Source organism: Myotis davidii, unplaced genomic scaffold (genome assembly GCF_000327345.1).
Source record: "Myotis davidii unplaced genomic scaffold, ASM32734v1 scaffold197, whole genome shotgun sequence".
In the NCBI taxonomy this organism is placed as follows: domain Eukaryota; kingdom Metazoa; phylum Chordata; class Mammalia; order Chiroptera; family Vespertilionidae; genus Myotis; species Myotis davidii.
Window position 1 is genome coordinate 2,875,298 of NW_006291549.1, and position 20,475 is coordinate 2,895,772.

General features: G+C 41.4%; 1 protein-coding gene across 1 annotated transcript in view; it reads left to right on the forward strand.

Annotated features, from left to right (window-relative positions):
• ADAMTSL1 (ADAMTS like 1) overlaps nucleotides 1–20,475 on the forward strand; it is a 393,380-nt gene that overhangs the window by 201,961 nt on the left and 170,944 nt on the right. The window contains 2 exon segments of the mRNA XM_006764922.2: nucleotides 8,943–9,244; nucleotides 15,375–15,504. Coding sequence (XP_006764985.1) covers nucleotides 8,943–9,244; nucleotides 15,375–15,504 — 432 coding nt within the window.

The following is a 20,475-nucleotide window of genomic DNA, read 5'->3' on the forward strand; positions in this document are numbered from 1 at the left end:
TGGGCACTTAGGCTGTTTCCAGATCTTAGCTATGGTGAATTGTGCTGCTATGAACATAGGGGTGCATATATCCTTTCTGATTGGTGTTTCTGGTTTCTTGGGATATATTCCTAGAAGTGGGATCACAGGGTCAAATGGGAGTTCCATTTGTATCGTTGCTTTTTTTTTTTTTAATCGATGTGGTGGTAGTAAAGATGGAGCAAAGAAAATGAATCTCTGATACATTTTTGAGAGAGAATTGATAGAGTTTAGGAATCATTTAGAAGTGAGCAGACAGGGAAAATGAGGGGTCAAGAATAACTTCTAATTTTTCATTTGAGCAATGGGATGGCCAGTAGAATCATGTGCTGTGATGGGAATACAACACTGAGGAGGGAAATCAGGAGTTCAATTTTGGATATTTTAAGTTTAAGATACCTTTGAAATATCAGATTAAGAATGCCAGGCAAGAGAGAGAACCATGTGTAGTGGTTAAGGGCATGAAACCTTACTAGCTGCATGACTGACTTATACTTCACTGTCCTCATCTATAGATGAAATGGAAATAAAAATAGTTCTTATCAGGTTGTTAAGATTTAACTTTTATTTATAAAGCACTTAAAATAGTGCCTGGCACATAAGAAGCCCTATGTAAGTTTTTGATAAATAGAGAATTACATTAAATTAGTGTTTACTCTTTTCAAAGAGTAAAATAGCTTCCTAGCCCAATCTTAGGAAAAAAAACAAAAACTCAGACAAAAGGCCTAGACTAAAGCTTAAATACAGTTGTCCCTTAGTATCCATGGAGGATTGGTTCTAGGGCCCCCCACAGATACCAAAATCTGTGGATGCTCAAGTTCCTTATATAAAATGGCATAGTATTTGCATATAAGCTACAGATATCCTTCTGTATCCTGTAAATAATCTCTAGGTTACTTATAACACTAATACAATATAAATACTAAGTAAATAGTTGTTATACTGTATTATTTAGGGAACAATGATAAGAAAAAAGTCTGCACATGTTTAGTACAGGCATAACCATTGTAGGCCTAACTACCGAGTACATGTCAGTAAAACTGAACTTTTTTTTCAAATATTTTCTATCCACCCTTGGTTGAATCCATGGATGCAGAACCAGTGGAAACTAAAGGCTGACTATACTTAGAAAGTTACCCTCCCGTGGCTGGGTGGCTGTGTTGGTTGGAGCATCATCCCCTACCTACACCACAAGATAGGGGGTTTAATACTCCATCAAGTCACATGTGGCAGGCATCTGACTGATGTTTCTCTCTCTCAGATCAATAAACATATCCTCAAGTGATGATTTTTTTAAAAAATGTTACACTCACGTTGGTAGTATTTGAAGCCAAGAATCATTGATGAACACATCAAAAGACAGTACCAAATTGTGCCCTGGGCACTGAAATATTTACAGTTTGAGGAGGGGAGAAGGATCTAGAAAGGGAAACTGATAAGGAAATGACCAGAAAAGAAAACCAAGAGAGTTTTGTGTCATGTAAATCAAGAGAGGGAAATAATTCAAGAAGAAAGGTCAGGTCAGTGGTGTTGGATACCACTGGGAACACAGTAGGGGAGGACTGGGTTTGTTGGGGATAGCAGACAATGTGGGGCCACTACTCTTAGAAACTGATTATTAGCTATTGTTCTGTCACCTTTTCTCTTATTGGTAAAAAAATAACAACCTTCTGACAGCCAATAGCGTCCCTCCTTTAGTAAGTTTCTAATATCTTATCTGGAACCATATCAGAGAAAGCTAGGTCAGAACTGAAAGATGAGTTTAACAGAGACTCCAATCTGAGATCCTGGCCCTTAAAAGAGCCAGTAATCTGACTCATTAGAACTTTGATAGAACTCTGATCCCCCGCAGCATTTCCTGCTGGTGTAATATCTCTTTGAAAGGAAAATGTGGTCTCTAAGGCAATCTGCTTTTCCTCCCTTACTTCTAGCACTGCGCATTCTGCACAAAAGCCACTGAGACATTCTTGCAGAGGCGAGCTGCCCCTCAAAGGACACAAAAGGGCATCCTTATCATGAGAAAATGAAGTCTGCTACTTGAAAATGCCACTTAAATATAGCTCTCCCAATGCTGCCCTAGTGGGTTTTGCAATTGTGTCCTTCCTTCTTATTCATTCATTCATTCATTCATTCATTCATTCATTTGTTACTGGTTAGTGGCATTATACAGGGCAGTCACAAAATTTTTATCAAAGGGTTATGTTGGTGGCTGCATCAAAACTGTCATTTGCTTTGCTATTCTAATTTCTAGGATCATTCTGCTCTTGGTTCGATTAATAACCAAGGGCACTCAACAGTGCTGAAGACTCGCACAAACCGGCATGATACTTAAGGATTTGAGGAACCTATGAAAAAAAGTGGTATTATCAGATGTTTGGGGCAATGGTGTCGTGGACACCTTTGAAGATTTTTTTTTTGGAGACTTCAATGAGTTATCTAACTAGCATGAATTGTTTGCAGCTCCAGAGAGTTGTAAGCTAACAACAACAGTTGAGAAATATTTTCATAATTCTGCATTCAAATCGGGTATGTTTGACTAAAGATCTTTCATAATAAGTGAGATTTTCATTTATTTGAAATGATTTAGATGTTGTAGAGGCATATTTTGGATCAATGTTCTCTGAAAATTTTAATGCTTTTGTCATATTTTTAATCATTTTAAGGTTGGCTTGGTATGATGGGTTTTACAGTTCTAAAATTCCTTAAAGGGTTCAATTAAAGAGTTGCCTTCCATTTGTAGCATTCCAAAGGTTTTTGTTTGTTTTCTTATTTTAGAGAGATTTTTAAATCTTCCCTTTTAATTTCATTGAGAGACACTAAATAACCAAAATGTTTTAGTTATTCAGGTCTTTTGATCTGTAAAATTGAGACAGATGGGGGAAGATCTTTCCATTCCCCTTTTCTAAGTTTCTTTCCCACAGAACAGCAGATTTCTTCCTCCTATATCCAAATGCTCTTCATTCCAGAGGCCAAATGTCCAACTTAATTTTAAGTAACTATACCTTTAACCTAAAGATTTTACTCATTAATATCTCAAGGATTTCCCAGGATCAGAAGAAGACAAACTTTTCAAAACTAAAGAAAAAGAATAAAGAAAGGAAGATCGAATTAAAAATAAGATAAGGCAATATGGAATAACATCATTACCAATACAGTATGGTGATTTTTTTTGCCCCAGAATAACATATTTATATAAAAGACTTCCTGGTTAATGTGAGGTGCAATTACTTATATAATATTTTATTTTTCCAATATGCTATCTTCTAGATACCTCAGTGGCCACTAGATAAATGATAAATCTTTATAAAGAGGAAAAAAACAGCATTCTCATGCAAATATAAAACTCTTTGTAATACTTAAAGCAATAAAACAATAAAAATAAATAAATAAAATAAACATCTGTTGAAGGTTTTCTTTACCTCATTAATGTTACAACCAATTCAAAGGAAATTTAAAAGAACCATATGCATATAGGCAAATAAGACTACAGAAATAAATTTACAAATAGACACAAAATGGGCCTATCCACAGAGCAACAATCAATTGCATTTCACTAGACATAATTAATCTGCATTCCTATGGGAAAATCAGTCTTCTGCAATTTGTAGAGATAAAATAACTCACAGTCAATGAAAGATTGAAAAAAAAAACTAGGAATGATCCACTTAAAAAGATATCCAGTAATCTTTTGCGTCCATTTTAAAGTGATTTTTTTCTTTATTTTCTTATTAAATCTATTGAGGTAACATTGGTTAATAACATATAAATTTCAGTTGTAAAGCATTATCACACAATATACTCCATTGTGTGCACACCACCCGCAATCTAGTCTCCTTCTATGACTATATATTTGACTCCCTTTCTGCTCTTTGTCCTGCCCACACACACTCCCCTTCCCCTCTAGTAACCATCAACTGTTGTCTGTGTCATGAGTTTGTTTTGCTTGTTCATTTGTTGATTTTGGCTTTATATCTCACATGAGTGAAATTATACAATTCTTGTCCTTTTCTGTCTGACTTATTTCATTTGGTATGATACTGTCAATATCCATTCATGTTGTGGCAAATAGCAGTAGCTTCTTTTTTATGGCTGAGTAATATTGCATCATATACATATCACATCTTTATCTAGTCATCCGTCAAAGGACAATTCGATTGTTTACATATTTTGGCTATTGTGAATAATGTTGCAATGAACACAGGGATATATATATGGAGATACTTCGGCTTTGTCCTCTTTTCCCAGGATTGCTTTGGCTACGTGGGGTCTTTTGCAGTTCTATACAAATTTGAGGATCTTTTCTTCTATTTCTGTGACAAAGGCCATTGAATTTTGACAGGGATTGTATTGAATCTGTAGATTGCTTTAGGTAATATGGACATTTTAGCAATGTTAATTCTTCCAATCCATAAACACAGAATATCTTTTCATTTCTTTGTATTCTCTTCAATTTCTTATAGTTTTCAGTGTACAGGTCCTTCACTTCAGTTGTTAAGTTTATTCCTAAGCATTTTATCCTTTTTGTTGTATTGTAAATAGGATTGTTTTCTTCATTGCTTTTTCTTATATTTCTTTGTTAGGATATAAGAACACAACAGATTTTGTATATTGATCTTGTATCCTGCAACTTTAATAACTTGTTTATTGTTTCAAATAGTAGTCTTATAATTTTTTAATATATTTTATTGATTTTTTTTACAGAGAGGAAGGGAGAGGGATAGAGAGTTAGAAACATCGATGAGAGAGAAACATCGATCAGCTGCCTCCTGCACACTCCCCACTGGGGATGTGCCCGCAACCCAAGTACCTGCCCTTGACCAGAATCGAACCTGGGACCCTTGAGTCCACAGGCTGATGCTCTATCCACTGAGACAAACCGGTTAAGATGTCTTATAATTTTTAACTACACTATTCATTTTATTCCCTCCTGTCTCCTCACTCTGATATGTCACTGCCACTCTCATATGCAAACATTTGCCAACAGAGAGAGGGCAACAAAATCCACAATTCCCGTCGACTTATAACCCAAATGTAATAAGATTGAAAAGTAAACCAAAATTAAATATTCCTAATGTGATCTCCTGCAAGCTTCAATTTGCATTTTGAAACCAGAGCACAAGGCGAGGCTGGTCACAGCATCAAAATGATATACCTTAAATCTACTCTTATTTTGAATAATCCCAATGATTTTTTAAACAAATATATATGTGAGAAAGGAGGAGAGAAGCAAAAGGAAAGTAAGAGGAGAAAAGAAGTTAAATATCTTAACCACAGACTATATAATAGTGTATTAAAATCAGAGCCTACCTCTGGCTAAGATTTGCAGTGACATGAGACTAATTAACTAAGAGCGAGTAGGTTCTGTTTAACTAAATTAATAAAGCAATTGTTTTTATTATTTTAGTCCATACTCTGACTCCATAATAGCTACTAATAAGCTAAGCCACTTTGGGATTTTACAGGTGAGTTTCATTATCACTGTTTTTTTATTTCATGAAAAGAACTATGGTAATAACTAATAAAAGACTAAGGTTTTTGTTAATAAAATGAACAATTAAGCTTGGAAATCAATGGACGACTAGACAAAAGCAGAAATCATTTATTTGCTGGAATTTTTTTAATTTTCTGGAGATGGCAGTATTAAATGTGAAATCATATCAGTCCTTTCTGAACTTTAAGCTATCTTTTAAGAAACTCACCCAGCCATTTTTTTATTCCTCCCACAATACTGCTGCTAACAAAAAGAATTTTTTAATTACCCAAATTAAACTTCAATAATAAGAACTTTTTCATTGCACATTTGTACATCAAAATGACTTCTTAAATGCCTGTTGACTCCGTTTTAAAGATCCCACTTTCAAGGTTCTAACTCAACAAGTACTATTCTAATTGAGTCAGCCACACATGACATTTAAACCTCTTAGCTCACTTGCCTGCCCTCTCACTGACCTTGCTTCCTCCCACTTGTGGCCAGAAAACTCAAGATAGTAAATACAGAGTTGAGAGACCTAGGGGTGTGGGGGAAAGTTTCATATGAAAAAGTTATTATTCATTTGGCCATTTGCACTATTATGTATTTTTCTTTTGAAATATAATCTTCTGCCTTCAACGAGAGAGGATATATTATATCATACAGTGTATGCATTAGAGAAATTAAGATGACTGCTAGAAGACAGCACCACTTAAAAGCCAAATTGTTTTTAATTGGTGTGAACTTGATGAAGACCTTAGGATAGTGGCTTGGGAGATAAGCCAGTAAGGCTATTTGATATTTGATAAGACTCTCACTTGGGAGATATAAAATAGATGTTTATTGGTTTTGCTCTTAACCCTAACTAGATAGTCAAAAATACACACACGCACATTGCATACTTATTTTCATTTTTCATTTAGTTGCTGCTTTAAAATAAATGTTTCAGCCTTTGCATTGAGTTCATGGGGCATCAGTAGCATGCCCGTTTCTACTCTGGGCTTTTCCTGTATCTTCTTGGTCCTGGAAAGAGACCAAATGCAAAGTGATCCACATTATAGGCAAGGAGAGCTGAGTGTTTAGTTTGCTCATCGTTTATATTCCCAGAATTCATCAGGGACTCACTTTGGAAGATAAAACATGGATCAATTTAGCTACTTGTCATTCTTACAAGCTTTATACGTGTGTGGTGGGGGAGGGGAGATAGAAAGTAAGACCTAAAATAAGGTTGGAGATTATTTACCAGTCTCAGTATGTTTGGCATCTTCACTAAATGTTCTGTAGCAGGAGTTAGTAAACTACAGCCCACAGGCCAAACTCAGACCTTTCCACTACCCTTTCTACCTGACCCCCAGTTTTTGTAAAAGTTTTATTGAAACACAGCTGAACCAATCTGTTTGCATGTTGTCTCGGGCTGCTTTCATACTATGTTGGCAGTGTTGAGTTGTTGCCACAATAAAGACCTACAAACATGGCCACAAAATCTAAAATATTCTCTATCTGGCCCTTTACAGAAAAAGCCAGCTGCTCTTTTCACAATGGTCACTGATGAGAGCTGTGATAGGTGACAGCACAGTAATCCGTATTGCATAGGGAAAGCTAGTAGGGTGCCGTTCTTCTTGTGAGCTTGTCATCTTCTTGGATTTGAAAACAAAATTCAGCACAACATTATTAAACAAGCATTGTTCATCACATTATGCTCCAGTTGGCAGACTTATCATTTACTTTTGGGTTTTTCCTGTATCTGAAATTGTTTAGTATATTGCATTTGTTTTGCATTTTCCTTTATGTCTGTACCTGGAATGTAATATTCAGTGTCTGTGTATTTGTCATGATGCTTGTTCCAGGAGCCAGGCAGGTATATAGGAGTGTGAAAGAAGAGGCTTAAGATTATTTCTGAGGGCAGATTTTGGTTTTATTTTTCTAACGAGTCCCCATAAGTAGCATTATTTAAAGACCACGAGAGTTTTTAATCTTTTAGGGCACTGTTTTTCCCCAGCTTCTCTAGGTGCCAGAAGATGAAGTCAAGAATTCAAAAACAAGAGAGGGAGGGAGGTCACATTGTGAGGAGAATTTCTTGGGAATAATCCTGGGTGGCCCTTCCTCCCTCATCCACCTTCCTGACAAGGTTGCATGTGACTTTCAATCTCTCCGAGGGGGGTGGCTCCTTAAGGATAACAAATGTTAGACCCTTCCTAAAGGGACTCCTTCCATGCCTGAGATGCCACGCCAGGTCCCCCTGCTCCGTGCACAGCCCAGGCTCAGGCTCAGGACGCATCCTGGTTGTGGTCTTTCCAGTTTGAAAACTTGGATTGGTATTCTGTGAGAATTTCAATTTCCCTAAACTAGATATGAACCATTTGCACTCGCTAGGATTGAACGCTAGAACCTTCTTATCAGTTCTTTCCTTTACTGCCAAAGTCAAGTTTAAGGAGCCAGGTTTGCATGCCTCCTCAGCACAGCTCCCTGTGAGAAAGCAGTAGGATTGTGGAAAAATAAAAAATGTTTATTCCAAAGTTCTTTCTCCAGACTATTTTACTAACTTTTTTAAAATGTTAGCAGTTCCCTCTGGGCTTTTTTCCCTAGGCCCCTCTCAAGGTCATTGCAGTCATGGCCATTGTTGATTAGTGGGAAGGGAAAAAAAATACTTTAAAAAAATGTGGATATTGTTCTACATTCTAGAGAAACTCAGAGATAAACCAAGTCCTGACTATTGTGGCTTCTCTCTCAGGGGTTGGGGGGTACAGGACACACTTGTATGAAAGCACAGCCTCTCTTTAATGTCACATGCCTGTGGACTTAAATTTGTAGCACAGATTTTTCTCTGTGATATAAAAAGAACTGTAGTCCAGACTTAATTCAAAGAATGTGTGAGGAACAAGACTGCTCCATTCTTGGAAACTTACAAAATACGAAAAAGAAAACAAAAAACTTTTTCTGCATATAAATAAATCTTGGGAAACACATTGTGCAGAAAAGCAAAGAAAATTACAGAATATGAGATCCAGACTAAGAGAAATACTTCCTTAAATATCTCCAAGGGCTTCTTTTGTTAGAGTTTTTAGTATCAGAATTAGCCTGCTGTAAGAATAGCCAGCATCCTGCAGCAGGCACAAGTGCTGGGATTTAGAGCGAGAGAGAAGAAACCATCAATTCCCTGTTCGGAATTGCGACCCCTGAGGGGGCAAGGCAGGCAGAAAGCAGGTGGTCTGTGGCTGGAATGTCTTACAGCTGGGAGTTCATATGACACTGGAAGAGACCAATCCAGAAACAGTGGCAAATGAGCTGATGAACTAAACAGAAGCGCCCAGCAGAGGACAAGGTGGCAGGGCCCTGAGCACATCCTGAGAGGGCACTGGGCCATGGCAGCAGGTGGGACGCACCCCCTCCCGGCGCCCAGGCTCTCCTGCCTGGGGCTTCTCACCCTGTCCTCTTGTTTGCTTGCCAACTGCAGGTTCGTCCCAGAGGCCTGGTCAGCCTGCACGGTTACCTGTGGTGTGGGGACCCAGGTGCGAATAGTCAAGTGCCAGGTGCTCCTGTCTTTCTCCCAGTCGGTGGCCGACCTGCCTGTGGACGAATGTGAAGGCCCCAAGCCAGCATCCCAGCGAGCCTGTTATGCGGGACCATGCAACGGAGAGCTTCCTGAATCCAACCCGGGAGCGACGGATGGCCTCCTCGGTGGCCTGCAGGACTTTGATGAGCTGTATGACTGGGAGTATAAGGGCTTCACCAAGTGCTCTGAGTCCTGCGGAGGAGGTAAGAAGGGAGATTCTGGCTTGGATCCCCACCATCTTCTTGTCCTCTTTCTGTACCTTCTCTCCCTGTGTGCAACTGTGTCACGTGACTGCCTCTGGTCCAGGAATGATAAGCAGGGGGAGGAGCGGGGGGAGCCTTTCTAAACATAAAGCAAACTGAATGAAACCCAGATGTGTCTCTCCTGGCCTTGAGGAGCTCTGAGATTGTCAGCTGGGAGTGGCCAACACAGCTTATTCTTTTACTTTCCGTTGTCATTCTGGTGTTTTGCACAATATCCTGATGGACCTGACTGAGAAACGCGGTTGACACGGACCCAGCAATGCCCCCAACTTTCAGTTTTACTCATCTAGGCCCTGGCCTCAGTGCACACGGGATTAACCAGAGCCCAAGACGACAGAACTGCTATTCCCAAGAATAACTTCTAGTGCCTCTGATTTACTCAGCTGATTTCCCAAATATCTGTTCCCAAAGAGAAAGGGTGTATAAAGGGCAATTCACACCGCGGTCACCTGTAACTGGAGGGGAGTTGAAAGATTGAAGTCGGACCCCACCGCCATGTTTCAGATGAGAAAACGAAGATATAAAGAAGCTGAGTGACTTGTGCAAGATCACACCGCTAGTGCATGACAGCTGGGACTGGGCTTGCCATTTCTTCCTTTCTGTCTAGAGTGCATCACAGCACACTTCTTTAAGCACCTAGAATTCCTGAAGCTTTCTCATGAATATGATTGAACTAGTGTTAAATGGTCCATGTATTCTGACCTGGTTCCTGGATGTATTTCATGGTGATTTAAATAGACTCAGTGATTATTTTGGGTGAAATCTGAATGGGATTGTGGTGGGAGAAAAAGGCATTTAAATCAACAACTAATTCGTCGAGATTACATTATAGAATGTAATTACCATTTTAGAAAATACATTACATTTTCTTACCATTATAGAAAATACATTACGTTCCTACTGCCATTGCCTCCCATTGAGATTTTGATAGGTGAGGAAACTCTGCTGACCTCCTGCCAAATTCCCCTCTCTGGCTATCAGTGCTCTGCATTCCCAGCAAAGTTTCTTAAGTGGTGCTCCCTCTCCCCCTTCCCCTCTTCCTTCCACTCTCCAAAAATCAATGGAAAAAATATCCTCACTCCTCAGGTGAAGATTGAAAAAACAAGGCATCTTTTGTCATTATTGAGAATGTAAGGAGAAATGTGCCCAAATTGTTCCCATGGAGTTGAAAAGGAATGAATAGTGGAACAAGTACTAGCAAAGAATCGATTTTCTCCAACACAATTTTTAATAAGCGTTTAATAGTTTTGACCTTGAGATTCTTGTTTGTTTCTAAGCCTTCCAGTTTGAAACCATGAAATTCTTAAGCAGTTTAATGGAGAGCCCTGTTCTCTTAAAACCTAAATTTTTCCATCTGATTCTGGAAGAGTTTCTTGGAACTCAGCTCATCGATGTTCTTTTGGTGTTCTTCCCTCACACGGAGGACATCTTTCTGTCCTTAACGAGGGAGAAGTGTTAAATAAGCTGGTGATCTCTGAGCCCGGGCAGGGGCTACGAGATCATGTAGAAAGGCCACCTGCCAGTGGCTCCCATGGCTTCTTTCCAACATAAGGAATGACTCAAGAGTTCCGATGGTGTGTGTTTATCCCCAATTTCCGTGATCACCTGAATTGAATGATCATTATCTCTAGTCTAAAACAAACATGCTTTGAAAAACATTACTTCTGGTCTCTCAGTTATGGTTCTCAGTTACAAGTCATGCCTGGAACTTGATGAGCAGATGGAAAAAATAGATGCAGTAATGGAATATATAAATAAGCGGATACCTTTATGTTTAAGAGTCTAACTATTTTGCGGATCGACCAAGGGCATAAAATTCAAAGTGGAAAGAGTATATGGAATGTTTTTCATGTGAAATGTTTTCAGGAGATGCTGATTTAGAAATAAGACTTGGATGTTGGATGTGCCATTGATCTCTGCCTGTAGGAACTGAGCGTCTTTGTATGACATAAATTGTACATCCTTTCTGTCCAAGGCAGCAAAGTTAATGAAATGCCTTAGTTCTTAGCTGTCAAAAACTGTGCTGGCTTACCTACAGTTGTGTCCCTGTGCCAACGTCCTATATTTACACCTAAAATGTCCTAGTTGAAAACTCCAAACTGGTGAAAATAGGCCTCGGCTATCTGGGCCCATATGATGCCCATATGCACTAAAAAATTATTTTGTTATGTGAGACAGGTACATTTTGAAGTCAGTGTTTGGCAGTAACATTTTATTGTATTATCAACTTTGATCTTTCACCAAAATATAACCCACGAGGTTACATATATTTTTAATCATTCTTGCTGAAGGCAACCAAAAACGTACAAGATTAACAGGTAGATTTTTTAAAAAAAAAAAAATCAATTGTGGGCTGTAAGGCCATTCGGGCTAATTTTATTGTTTTTGTACTCTCAAGAGAGGAAATTGGATAGACACAAAAGTAACCTTTCGCCTAGCAGAGGTAGCAACCAGAAGGAACTAGTTAGTAATTTAGACTGTAGTGGGTGACTAAGTTTCCCCAAGCTGTCATCAAATATCATGTAACAATTAAGCTATTCTGAGAGAGAGAAACAGTGAAAATCCCATTTTCTGGAAGATTAAAAATGAGCCTAACCTGTTGGTGGCTGTGTCCTAGGTCCCACTATCAACTCCTCGTTCTATTTTAATTTGCCTACGTACGGTATTAGGTGTGGTCAAGGATTTGAACCTGAACAACTTTCTGACATTGAACTCCTAGATGGTAAAAGTCAACATTGAACTGTAGCTGAGGGAAAACTCGAAATTTACTTTAGCAAGAATGAAGACGTCTTATACCTGCTGTTCACTTTTCCTTATGAGTCCTCTCTCCTTTTGCTTCTGTCAAGAAAGGAAAACTCAAAATCATATACTACTGTAGTTATACATATGTTCTGCATTGGTTTAGAACGTCCTTCTCGGTGCATATATTAGCCTGTTTGGATAGAGCACAAACTGGATGAGCTAACTTCTCACTTCCTGGCCTGACTCCCCTGGGCCAAGGATACTGTGAACTTGAAGGTGAAGTCCTCACAGTTCCTCCCTCCTCCAACTTCCCACACTCCCAGGTCCAAGGCAGTTCCCTCACTCCATGTTCCTCCCTCCTGGCATCCCATCCCTTCCTCCCCTTAGCCATAATTGCACACTATGCTTAGAATGCCCTGCCCTTTAGGCATTTCATTCCATTCGTCAGGCCACAAAAATTTATTGTGCGTTGACGACAGGGCTGGTCCCAGATACTCCTTTCTTATGACAGAGCTCTGTCCTTCCTTTCCCCAACCATCCTGAGCCCCACCTAAAAATGCCGAGTCAACTGGCCTCTATCGCAATAGACCTTTAACTCCTAGTGTTGTGGAGGCGCGGTACATTGTTTTATCATACGCTAGATTAGAATCAAGTAACTCTAAAATGCTGCTTAATCTCAGCTATTAACCATCCCAAAGGTGATTTTGATCTTGAGCTATGATTTTTGGTTTAATGTAAATTTGTGTTCCACAATCCAAGAAAGGAGACTACAGATGTCCTTGTGGAAACTTAACCTTTATTACATCCATTGTTTGAAATCTTAGGAGAACCTAAATTCTATAAACAAGGAGTTCACACAGTGAAAACAGGTCACATTACTCATATACCCCCCCGACACACACACACACCTAAACCTGAAATACTTTTAAATATCGCAAATGATAACATATTCATAGCTGAACAAAGCCCAAATATATTTTATTTTAGAGCAACATTTAGAATCTCTTAAATAAATTGAAAACTTAATTTCTTAATGTGTTTCTTAATATATCCACAGCTCTGAATTCTGAATGGAATTGTTAACCTCATCCGGCGCCTTGCCGTCATTACCTCAATAATGCCAGACTATTCCAGGGGGAAGGGCCAGTGGTGATATCAACTATTTCTTGTGAAATGTTTTGCTATATCATCATTCCATGGACTTCAAATGGCTCATCCCAGCTGGGACCAAGAGAAACACCCTGTAGTCAGCATTACAGAATACGATGGAGTATCTTGAATGTCCCATACAACTCCCAAATTCTCCACTCTGAACTAGCCGTGATATGTTTAAATTGAATTTTGACATTTATTAAAAACTCAGAAAAAAAGAAAATTTACATTCATGGCCACAGGGTAAATATTGTGACTGTTTTTGTTTTTTTTTATGTCTGATGTATGAGACTTACTGGAAGGAAGAAAGGTGATACTGATTCTGGCTTTAAAATGTTACTTTTTGACTAATGGTCTTGTTGGGTGACGTAAGCCAGTATAGTATCACCCTAGGAAGCATTAGCCTGTTGCTGGGGTGATATCTTCTTGGAGAAATATAGGGTAGATAGGAGGAGGGGAACAACAGGGCTAAGAAGTGATGGTCTGTGCGCTGGCCGGTGTGGCTCAGTTGGATAGGTGTCATCCCATGCACCAAAACGTTGCCCATTCGATTCCTGATCAGGACATATGCCCTGGTGGCAGGCTCACTCCCTGGTAGGGGGTGTGTAGGAGACAGCGGATTGATGTTAAGCTCTCACACTGATATTTCTCTTTCTGTCCCTCTCCCTTTCTCTCTCTCTAAAAAAATCAATAAAAATATGTTTAAAAAAAAAAAAGAAATGATGAGTCAGTTGAACTACATCAAGGACTAATTGCAAAGCAATGCAGAAAATAAGAAATACAGGGGTGGACAAAACTATGTTTGCGTTGTAATACAAATAAATAATACAATAATTGATAATAATATAAGAATAAACTGTGTTTTGTGTACTCGTTACTATAAACCTACTTTTGCCCACCCCAGGATATGTGTATTTATATATAACACTAATTCAATGGATTGTCACATATTCTGCTGTAACTACATACAAATATTTAACTACAGATTGGTATCTTTAGCTATACAGATCTCTATATACATAGCTATGTACGACTGAAAGCTTATTATCGAGAATCTTTTGTCTCGCCTGTTCTTTAAACTAAACTCTGCTGAAATGATTCCAGACAAATGTCTAGGCTATTCCTGAAGATCTCAGCAGATAGAACAGCCTCTCAGTATTTTTAAATGTGAACACTGTCAGCGTTAAGGCTCCCATACGAAGGCACAGCTTCATGTTTGTCAACTGTGTGACCTTAGCAAGTCTTTTGACCCTTCCAAGCTTTAGTTTTCTAAGCTGTAAACCTGGGATACAAGTAGTGCATTCCTCATGGAGTCGTTAAGAAGATTGAATGGTGCATGTCACGCTCTTAGCCTCATACCTGGCTGACCATATGCAACCAGTGGGTTTGGACTGTTATTATGACTGTGGGCACCAGAATGAAAAGTCTGGCCCGGGAAGGTAATGACCTTACCCAGTTCGATGCTTCCTTGATCCATGAAAGTCTCCATGACGGGTCCTGCCTGCCACCTTAGACCTGCCAAGTCACCTGTGCCCATCACTGCTCAGATTCCTGTTTTACGAGCTCTGCGTCAGGGGCATGCAGGCATCAGTGGGAACACTGTTTCCATGGTGTAGTCATTATACATCTTGTTCTCTTTCTTTGGTCTAAAGAACTGCCCTGGCTCACTAAAGAAAGGAACCCGAATCACAAGAAACCAACAGAAACTGGAGTCCTGGATGCGAGGCCCCAGGAGAACAGCAGTTTACAGATTGCTGGATATTAAAACATGGCTCTGGGCCTCCCTTCCAAACACAACAATCTCCTGTTGATTAAAATGTAACGTGTGAAGGTCTTGGGGCCATTTTTTTTGTCACCCGGCTCTCCGTCTGCATTAAATTATCACGTTTCTGCGTTGGCAGCTATAGGGCCTGGTGGCATTTTTTTTAAAGCATTTCAACATCCTGGTAGCAGCCTGTCCTCTCGGGGGACACTCCCAGAGGCACGAGCCTACGTGTACTGTCTCCCAGACCGAGCGATGCTTGACAAGATGAGATGGGCAGTCCCGGGCTTGAAACTGCTGTCTCTGACATGTGGCGAGAGTCCTACCAATCACAGGGACCTCCCAGCGGCTGCCTTGTCTACACTTCATCACCCACACACGCCCGCTCGGCCTGACAGTGTGATTTGTACACAGGTGTCCAGGAGGCTGTGGTGAGCTGCCTGAACAAACAGACGCGGGAGCCTGCCGATGAGAACCTGTGCGTGACCAGCCGCCGGCCCCCGAAGCTCCTGAAAGCCTGCAGCTTGGAGCCCTGCCCATCAAGGTAACAGGCATGTTGCCTGCCCTGCTACCCTGGAGCGTGTGTTCGGAGCTGGGTGCGTCCGTCCGTGGGCAAGACCAGAACGCTTATTGTTACCCAGTGTTTTGAAAACCAATTAGCATCAGTTCAAACTGTGAGTCAAATCCACTTAAGTTTAATTGAAACCAGGGCTCTGGAATTCCAGCCCGATGGTCATGCTCAGGGCCCAGAAGGCTCCGTGCACTGAAGTGGTCCCATGGCGTGACCGGTATGTGCACGTGCCGCATGCATGGCAGCTTTCTCCTGGAGGGAATGCAAACTGACCACAGACTCCAGGGTCTCTGCCACCTTGGAGCCTGTATCCCAAGGCCTCATACCACACCCAGTGGATTGGCTCATGGAGCATCTGGGTGGTATAATTGACCCACGGTAAATCTCATGCACACAGCATGTAGATTCATTATAGCATGCTCTGGGGTGTATGTGTGTCATTTCACATGCATAAAATCAATTAGAGCATTTTATTGTTCAGCCCTGCCTGGGTCTCATTATTACCCAACCTTGAGTCTTAGTCAGTCAATCTGATCCCTGCCTCTGTCCACACAATTTTATGGTGTCTTGGGAGACTTTCCTCCTGACACTTCTTTGGAGCAAATCTCTGTGGGAGCTAGTCCGTCTCATCTATGATTCTGGTTTTAAAGGGACAGGTTTACGCAACCAAAGCCAGACTTGCAAGTTGGCTGATGGAATGAAGAATGTTACCAGATAAGGTCATATCCTAGGCATGCAGGGAATGCTGTTTCTGAATGGTATCTCTTTTCTTTCTGCACAGTATCCTGTAAGAAGACGCGTGTTGCCTTCAGGAATTAACAGTAATTTGCTACTCAAGTTGATGCTGCTTGTCTTGTCTCTCAGCCAACTAACTGCTTTCCTTTGGCACGTAGAGGGTACAGATCACAGGCCTCCTCAGATCAGATCAGGGCAATCTCACAGTGGCACTTCTGCCGGTCACAGAGTTGTTCCAGGCATTGATCTGAATGATGAGCCTGGCTTCCCCTTTCAAAGGCAGAAGTGAGGAGGGCCGCTAGAGCCATATTCTCCAAAGGAACCAGAAGATCAGTCAGCCGCTGCTCAGAGCCCCACTCCACTCGGGAGAGTGGCAGCCAGGGAAACAAAGTCAAGGGCTGGCCCCACTAGAGCTAGATCCAGTACATGGAATGCTGGAAACCTCTTTTCTATTTCTGCCTGACCTAAATTTACACCTCCGTCCTAACCTCGCTGCTCTCCCGTTGGGTGAATCTAAGACCTAATTGCCTGGGCAAGGGATACAAACCCCTTCTATTTGACAGTCTTTTCCCCATGTAAGAAGAGGCTGAGCGGTTTCAGCATGGACAGCCAACTAGGGCCATGGCTAGGAGGCCCAGAGGCCTGGCTTCCCATCCTAGCTCTGTCACTACTAGCTGTGCAGCACTGGGCAAGTCACCTGCCCTTTCGGTATCCACATCTGCCAAATGATCGGAGGGCACCACCTCCTGCTCAGATATCCCCTGACTCTTCATTTTTCTGATTCTTTTTATTTTATTTAATATATTTTTTATTGATTAAGATATTACATATATGTCCTTATCCCCACATTATCCCCACCCACACTCATGCCCTCATGTCTGTGTCCATTTGTTAGGCTTATATGCATGCATACAAGTCCTTTGGTTGATCCTTCCCCCTCCTATATGCTTGCATATAAGTCCTTTGGTTGATCTCTCCCCCTTACCCCCACCCTCCTCTACCTTCCCTCCAAGGCCCGACAGTCAATTCCTCTCTGTCTCTGGATCAGTTCTTGTTCATCAGTTTATGTTGATCATTATATTCCACAAATGAGTGAGATCATGTGGTATTTATCCTTCATTGACTGGCTTATTTCACTTAGCATAATGCTCTCCAGTTCCATCCATGCTGTGGCAAATGGTAAGAGTTCCTTCTTTTTTTACAGCAGTGTAATATTCCATTGTGTAGATGTACCACAATTTTCTAATCCATTCATCTGTTGATGGGCACTTAGGTTGTTTCCAAATTTTAGCTATGGTGAATTGTGCTGCTATGAACATAGGGATGCATATATCTTTTCTGATTGGTGTTTGTGATTTCCTGGGATATATTCTTAGAAGTGGGATCACTGGGTCAAATGGGAGTTCCATTTTTAACTTTTTCTGTAGAGTGAAGACTACTTCTGCTTTATTGTGCTGATCATTGCTGTCACTTCTGTCTGCTTATTTACTTTCACTTTAAAAACAAGCAGAAATGTCTCCCTAACCACATCCCAGTGTAGTAATGACATCCAAATGCTGTGATGAGCTGAGGCAATGTCGAGGAGTCGGTACCTGGAACTAGCTGGAATTCTGGGATCTGCAGCCACTAAACCTGCCCTTTCCTGGGGCAGCGGAGGGAATAGGACACAAGATGTTACTTTTCATCCTCCGAGTATTAACGATGTTAAATTAGATGAGCTTAATTTATACTGACTTCAACAAGGACTTATGTTCCGCTTCACTTTATTTCATTTGCTCCAGAGGCACTCGGTACTTTGATTTTCCACTAGTCAGTGGTCAGACTGACAGGCCAGACCTCTCTTGTTGGGCATAGCCAGGGATTTCATGGGCCAACCAGACACAGATGAGCATTTGTAGGTTGATGCTTATTAAAACAACAATGTGGACACGTGGGCTGGTATGACTCGCTCTCTTGTCCCATCAAAGAGCCAAAGCAGATTTTCACTTTAACAATGAGAAATGTATGGAGGTAACTCATATGGAATATTTCAATGTGACATCAAGGGGGGAAATCTCTCTCTTTCTAAAGGTTGGTGTAAAATGTATATGAAAGAGGAGGTATGTTTGGCAGGAGCGTAATCGTGTGGTGGTGCGTTCTCACTCACCTTGTGTTCAGTGGGAGTAATTTAAATCTTTAAACCACAGAAATTTTTATTGTGCGTAGACCCGTGTTTTCTGCACATTTTAGAGTGTCCTCTGCTGGGCCCCAAGTTTCTGTACATTGTCTTTTGGGCTCTTGGTCTGTGTTAATGTCCATACGTTCAAAAGGCCATAGCATTTTCCGTGGGATGGACAGAAATGACGTTTCAAGTCTGGGCCACTGGGCTTACGTCTCTGAGAGGAGGCCGCTGGTTAAGGAGCTTTCCTAGGGAATTGTTAGTTCTACTGAACACCAGTTAGGAAGCCGCTTTTGCTCTTGTGTGTGCTCAGAGTTATCAGATCCCAGGGTGCATACCAAGGCCCCAGGGCATGTCCTATCTGGGCAGTCTTCCTAAGATTACACATCCCTTCCCCTGACTTCCTCTGTGTGAATGGCAGAGCTGGTATCAGAAGCACGTGTCCAACTTTCAGCAGGTCTGGGCAGATACGTTCTCACACCCAGCTGTTCGCAGCAGGACGGCTGTATTCTGAGGTGAGAGATACTGTCCTGCTGTTCCCACTTGCGTGTGTGTGTATGTGCATGCGCACAAACTGCCTGCATTTTGGGGGAGCACTTTAAAAAATAGTAGTTGTCTGTTGAAGAGAACTATATTTTAAAGTTCTTGCTGTCAGCTTCATGTCGTACTCCTCCTCTCTCTGCAACTAATGCCTACCATAATGTCTGACACATAGCAGGGGCTTATTAAGTGTTTACCGAATAAATGGATATAAAGGACTAGGGCCAATTTTATAAGTAGTAGGGTTTATACCCTATTATTAATGCTAGCTGGGAAGACCCCAATGCTGCCTACTCTCAATCCCCCTATCCCTTCCCTCCCATGTACCAGGTGGTACTGAATTGCCATTGTTTAAGAGTCCCTTCCCTAAGTTGAAGACTTTAAATGCCAATTTAAAATATAAATAGCCTTAGCATAAGTAGCCCTGTATGTTAGCAATCACATATGGCAACGTATCCTCAAAATAAGAATTGGAAGGCAAGCTTTGATACAGCGGATGTGGACACAGTTGTTGAATGAATTGTTTGCATTGTCCAGAAAGGAATTTGCTCATCAGGAGAGAGAGAAAGTAGTGTGTATCATGAGGACAGATGATAATCCCTTAACAATCTTGCCTAAAATTGTCCAGGAGAAATTAGGATTATTTTTGCTTGTGAGCTGACAGTGAGAATTTTACATCAAAGTTGATAGCAAAGAAGTTATCATTACAAGGCAGAAAAATCACTGTAGGTTCCTTCACTGTCATTGAGTAATTTGTGTCCAGAAGCCCCACCACCCCGCCAACCTTCACTGGTGGCTTAGACCAGCATATGACCGAAATATCCAAAAAGGAGCTAAGATCAGTCATTAGGAAAGAGGTCAGCCTCCTGCTCCCAATGAGAAAGCTTTCTGAGTACTCTAGAACCTATGCAGGCAATCCATGGATATTCTCATCCTTTAAAAGTCCAGCACAGCAAACGTGATCCAGAAAGGCATCCGCTCCCCTTTCTCCATCATGTTCTACAACTACACTCCCATTCTTCTCCCCAGAGATAACCACTGCTGATGGTTTGATACATGCCTTCCCAGAACTTGTTCTATGAATTTATATGCATACTAGAGGCCCGGTGCACAAAAATTTGTGCACTCGGGGGAGAGGGGGGGTCCCTCAGCCCAGCCTATGCCCTCTCAAAGTCTGGGACCTCTCGGGCGATAATGACCTGCTGGCTTAGGCCTGCTCCCGGGTGGCAGAGGGCAGGCCCAATCCTAGGTGCAGCCCCTGGTAGGGCCCAGAGCAGGGCCGATTGGGGAGGTGGGGCGCTGCCCCCTGTCATGCACAGAGCAGGGCGGATTGGGAGGTTGCGATGCCACCCTCAGTCACGCTCAGGGTAGGGCTGATTGGGGGGTTGGGGCACCGCCCCCTGTCACACTCAAGGCAGGGTCGATGGGGAGGTTGCGGCGCCACCCCGTCACGCTCAGGGTAGGGCCAATCAGGGGGTTGGGGCGCCGCCATTGTCACACTCAGGGCAGGG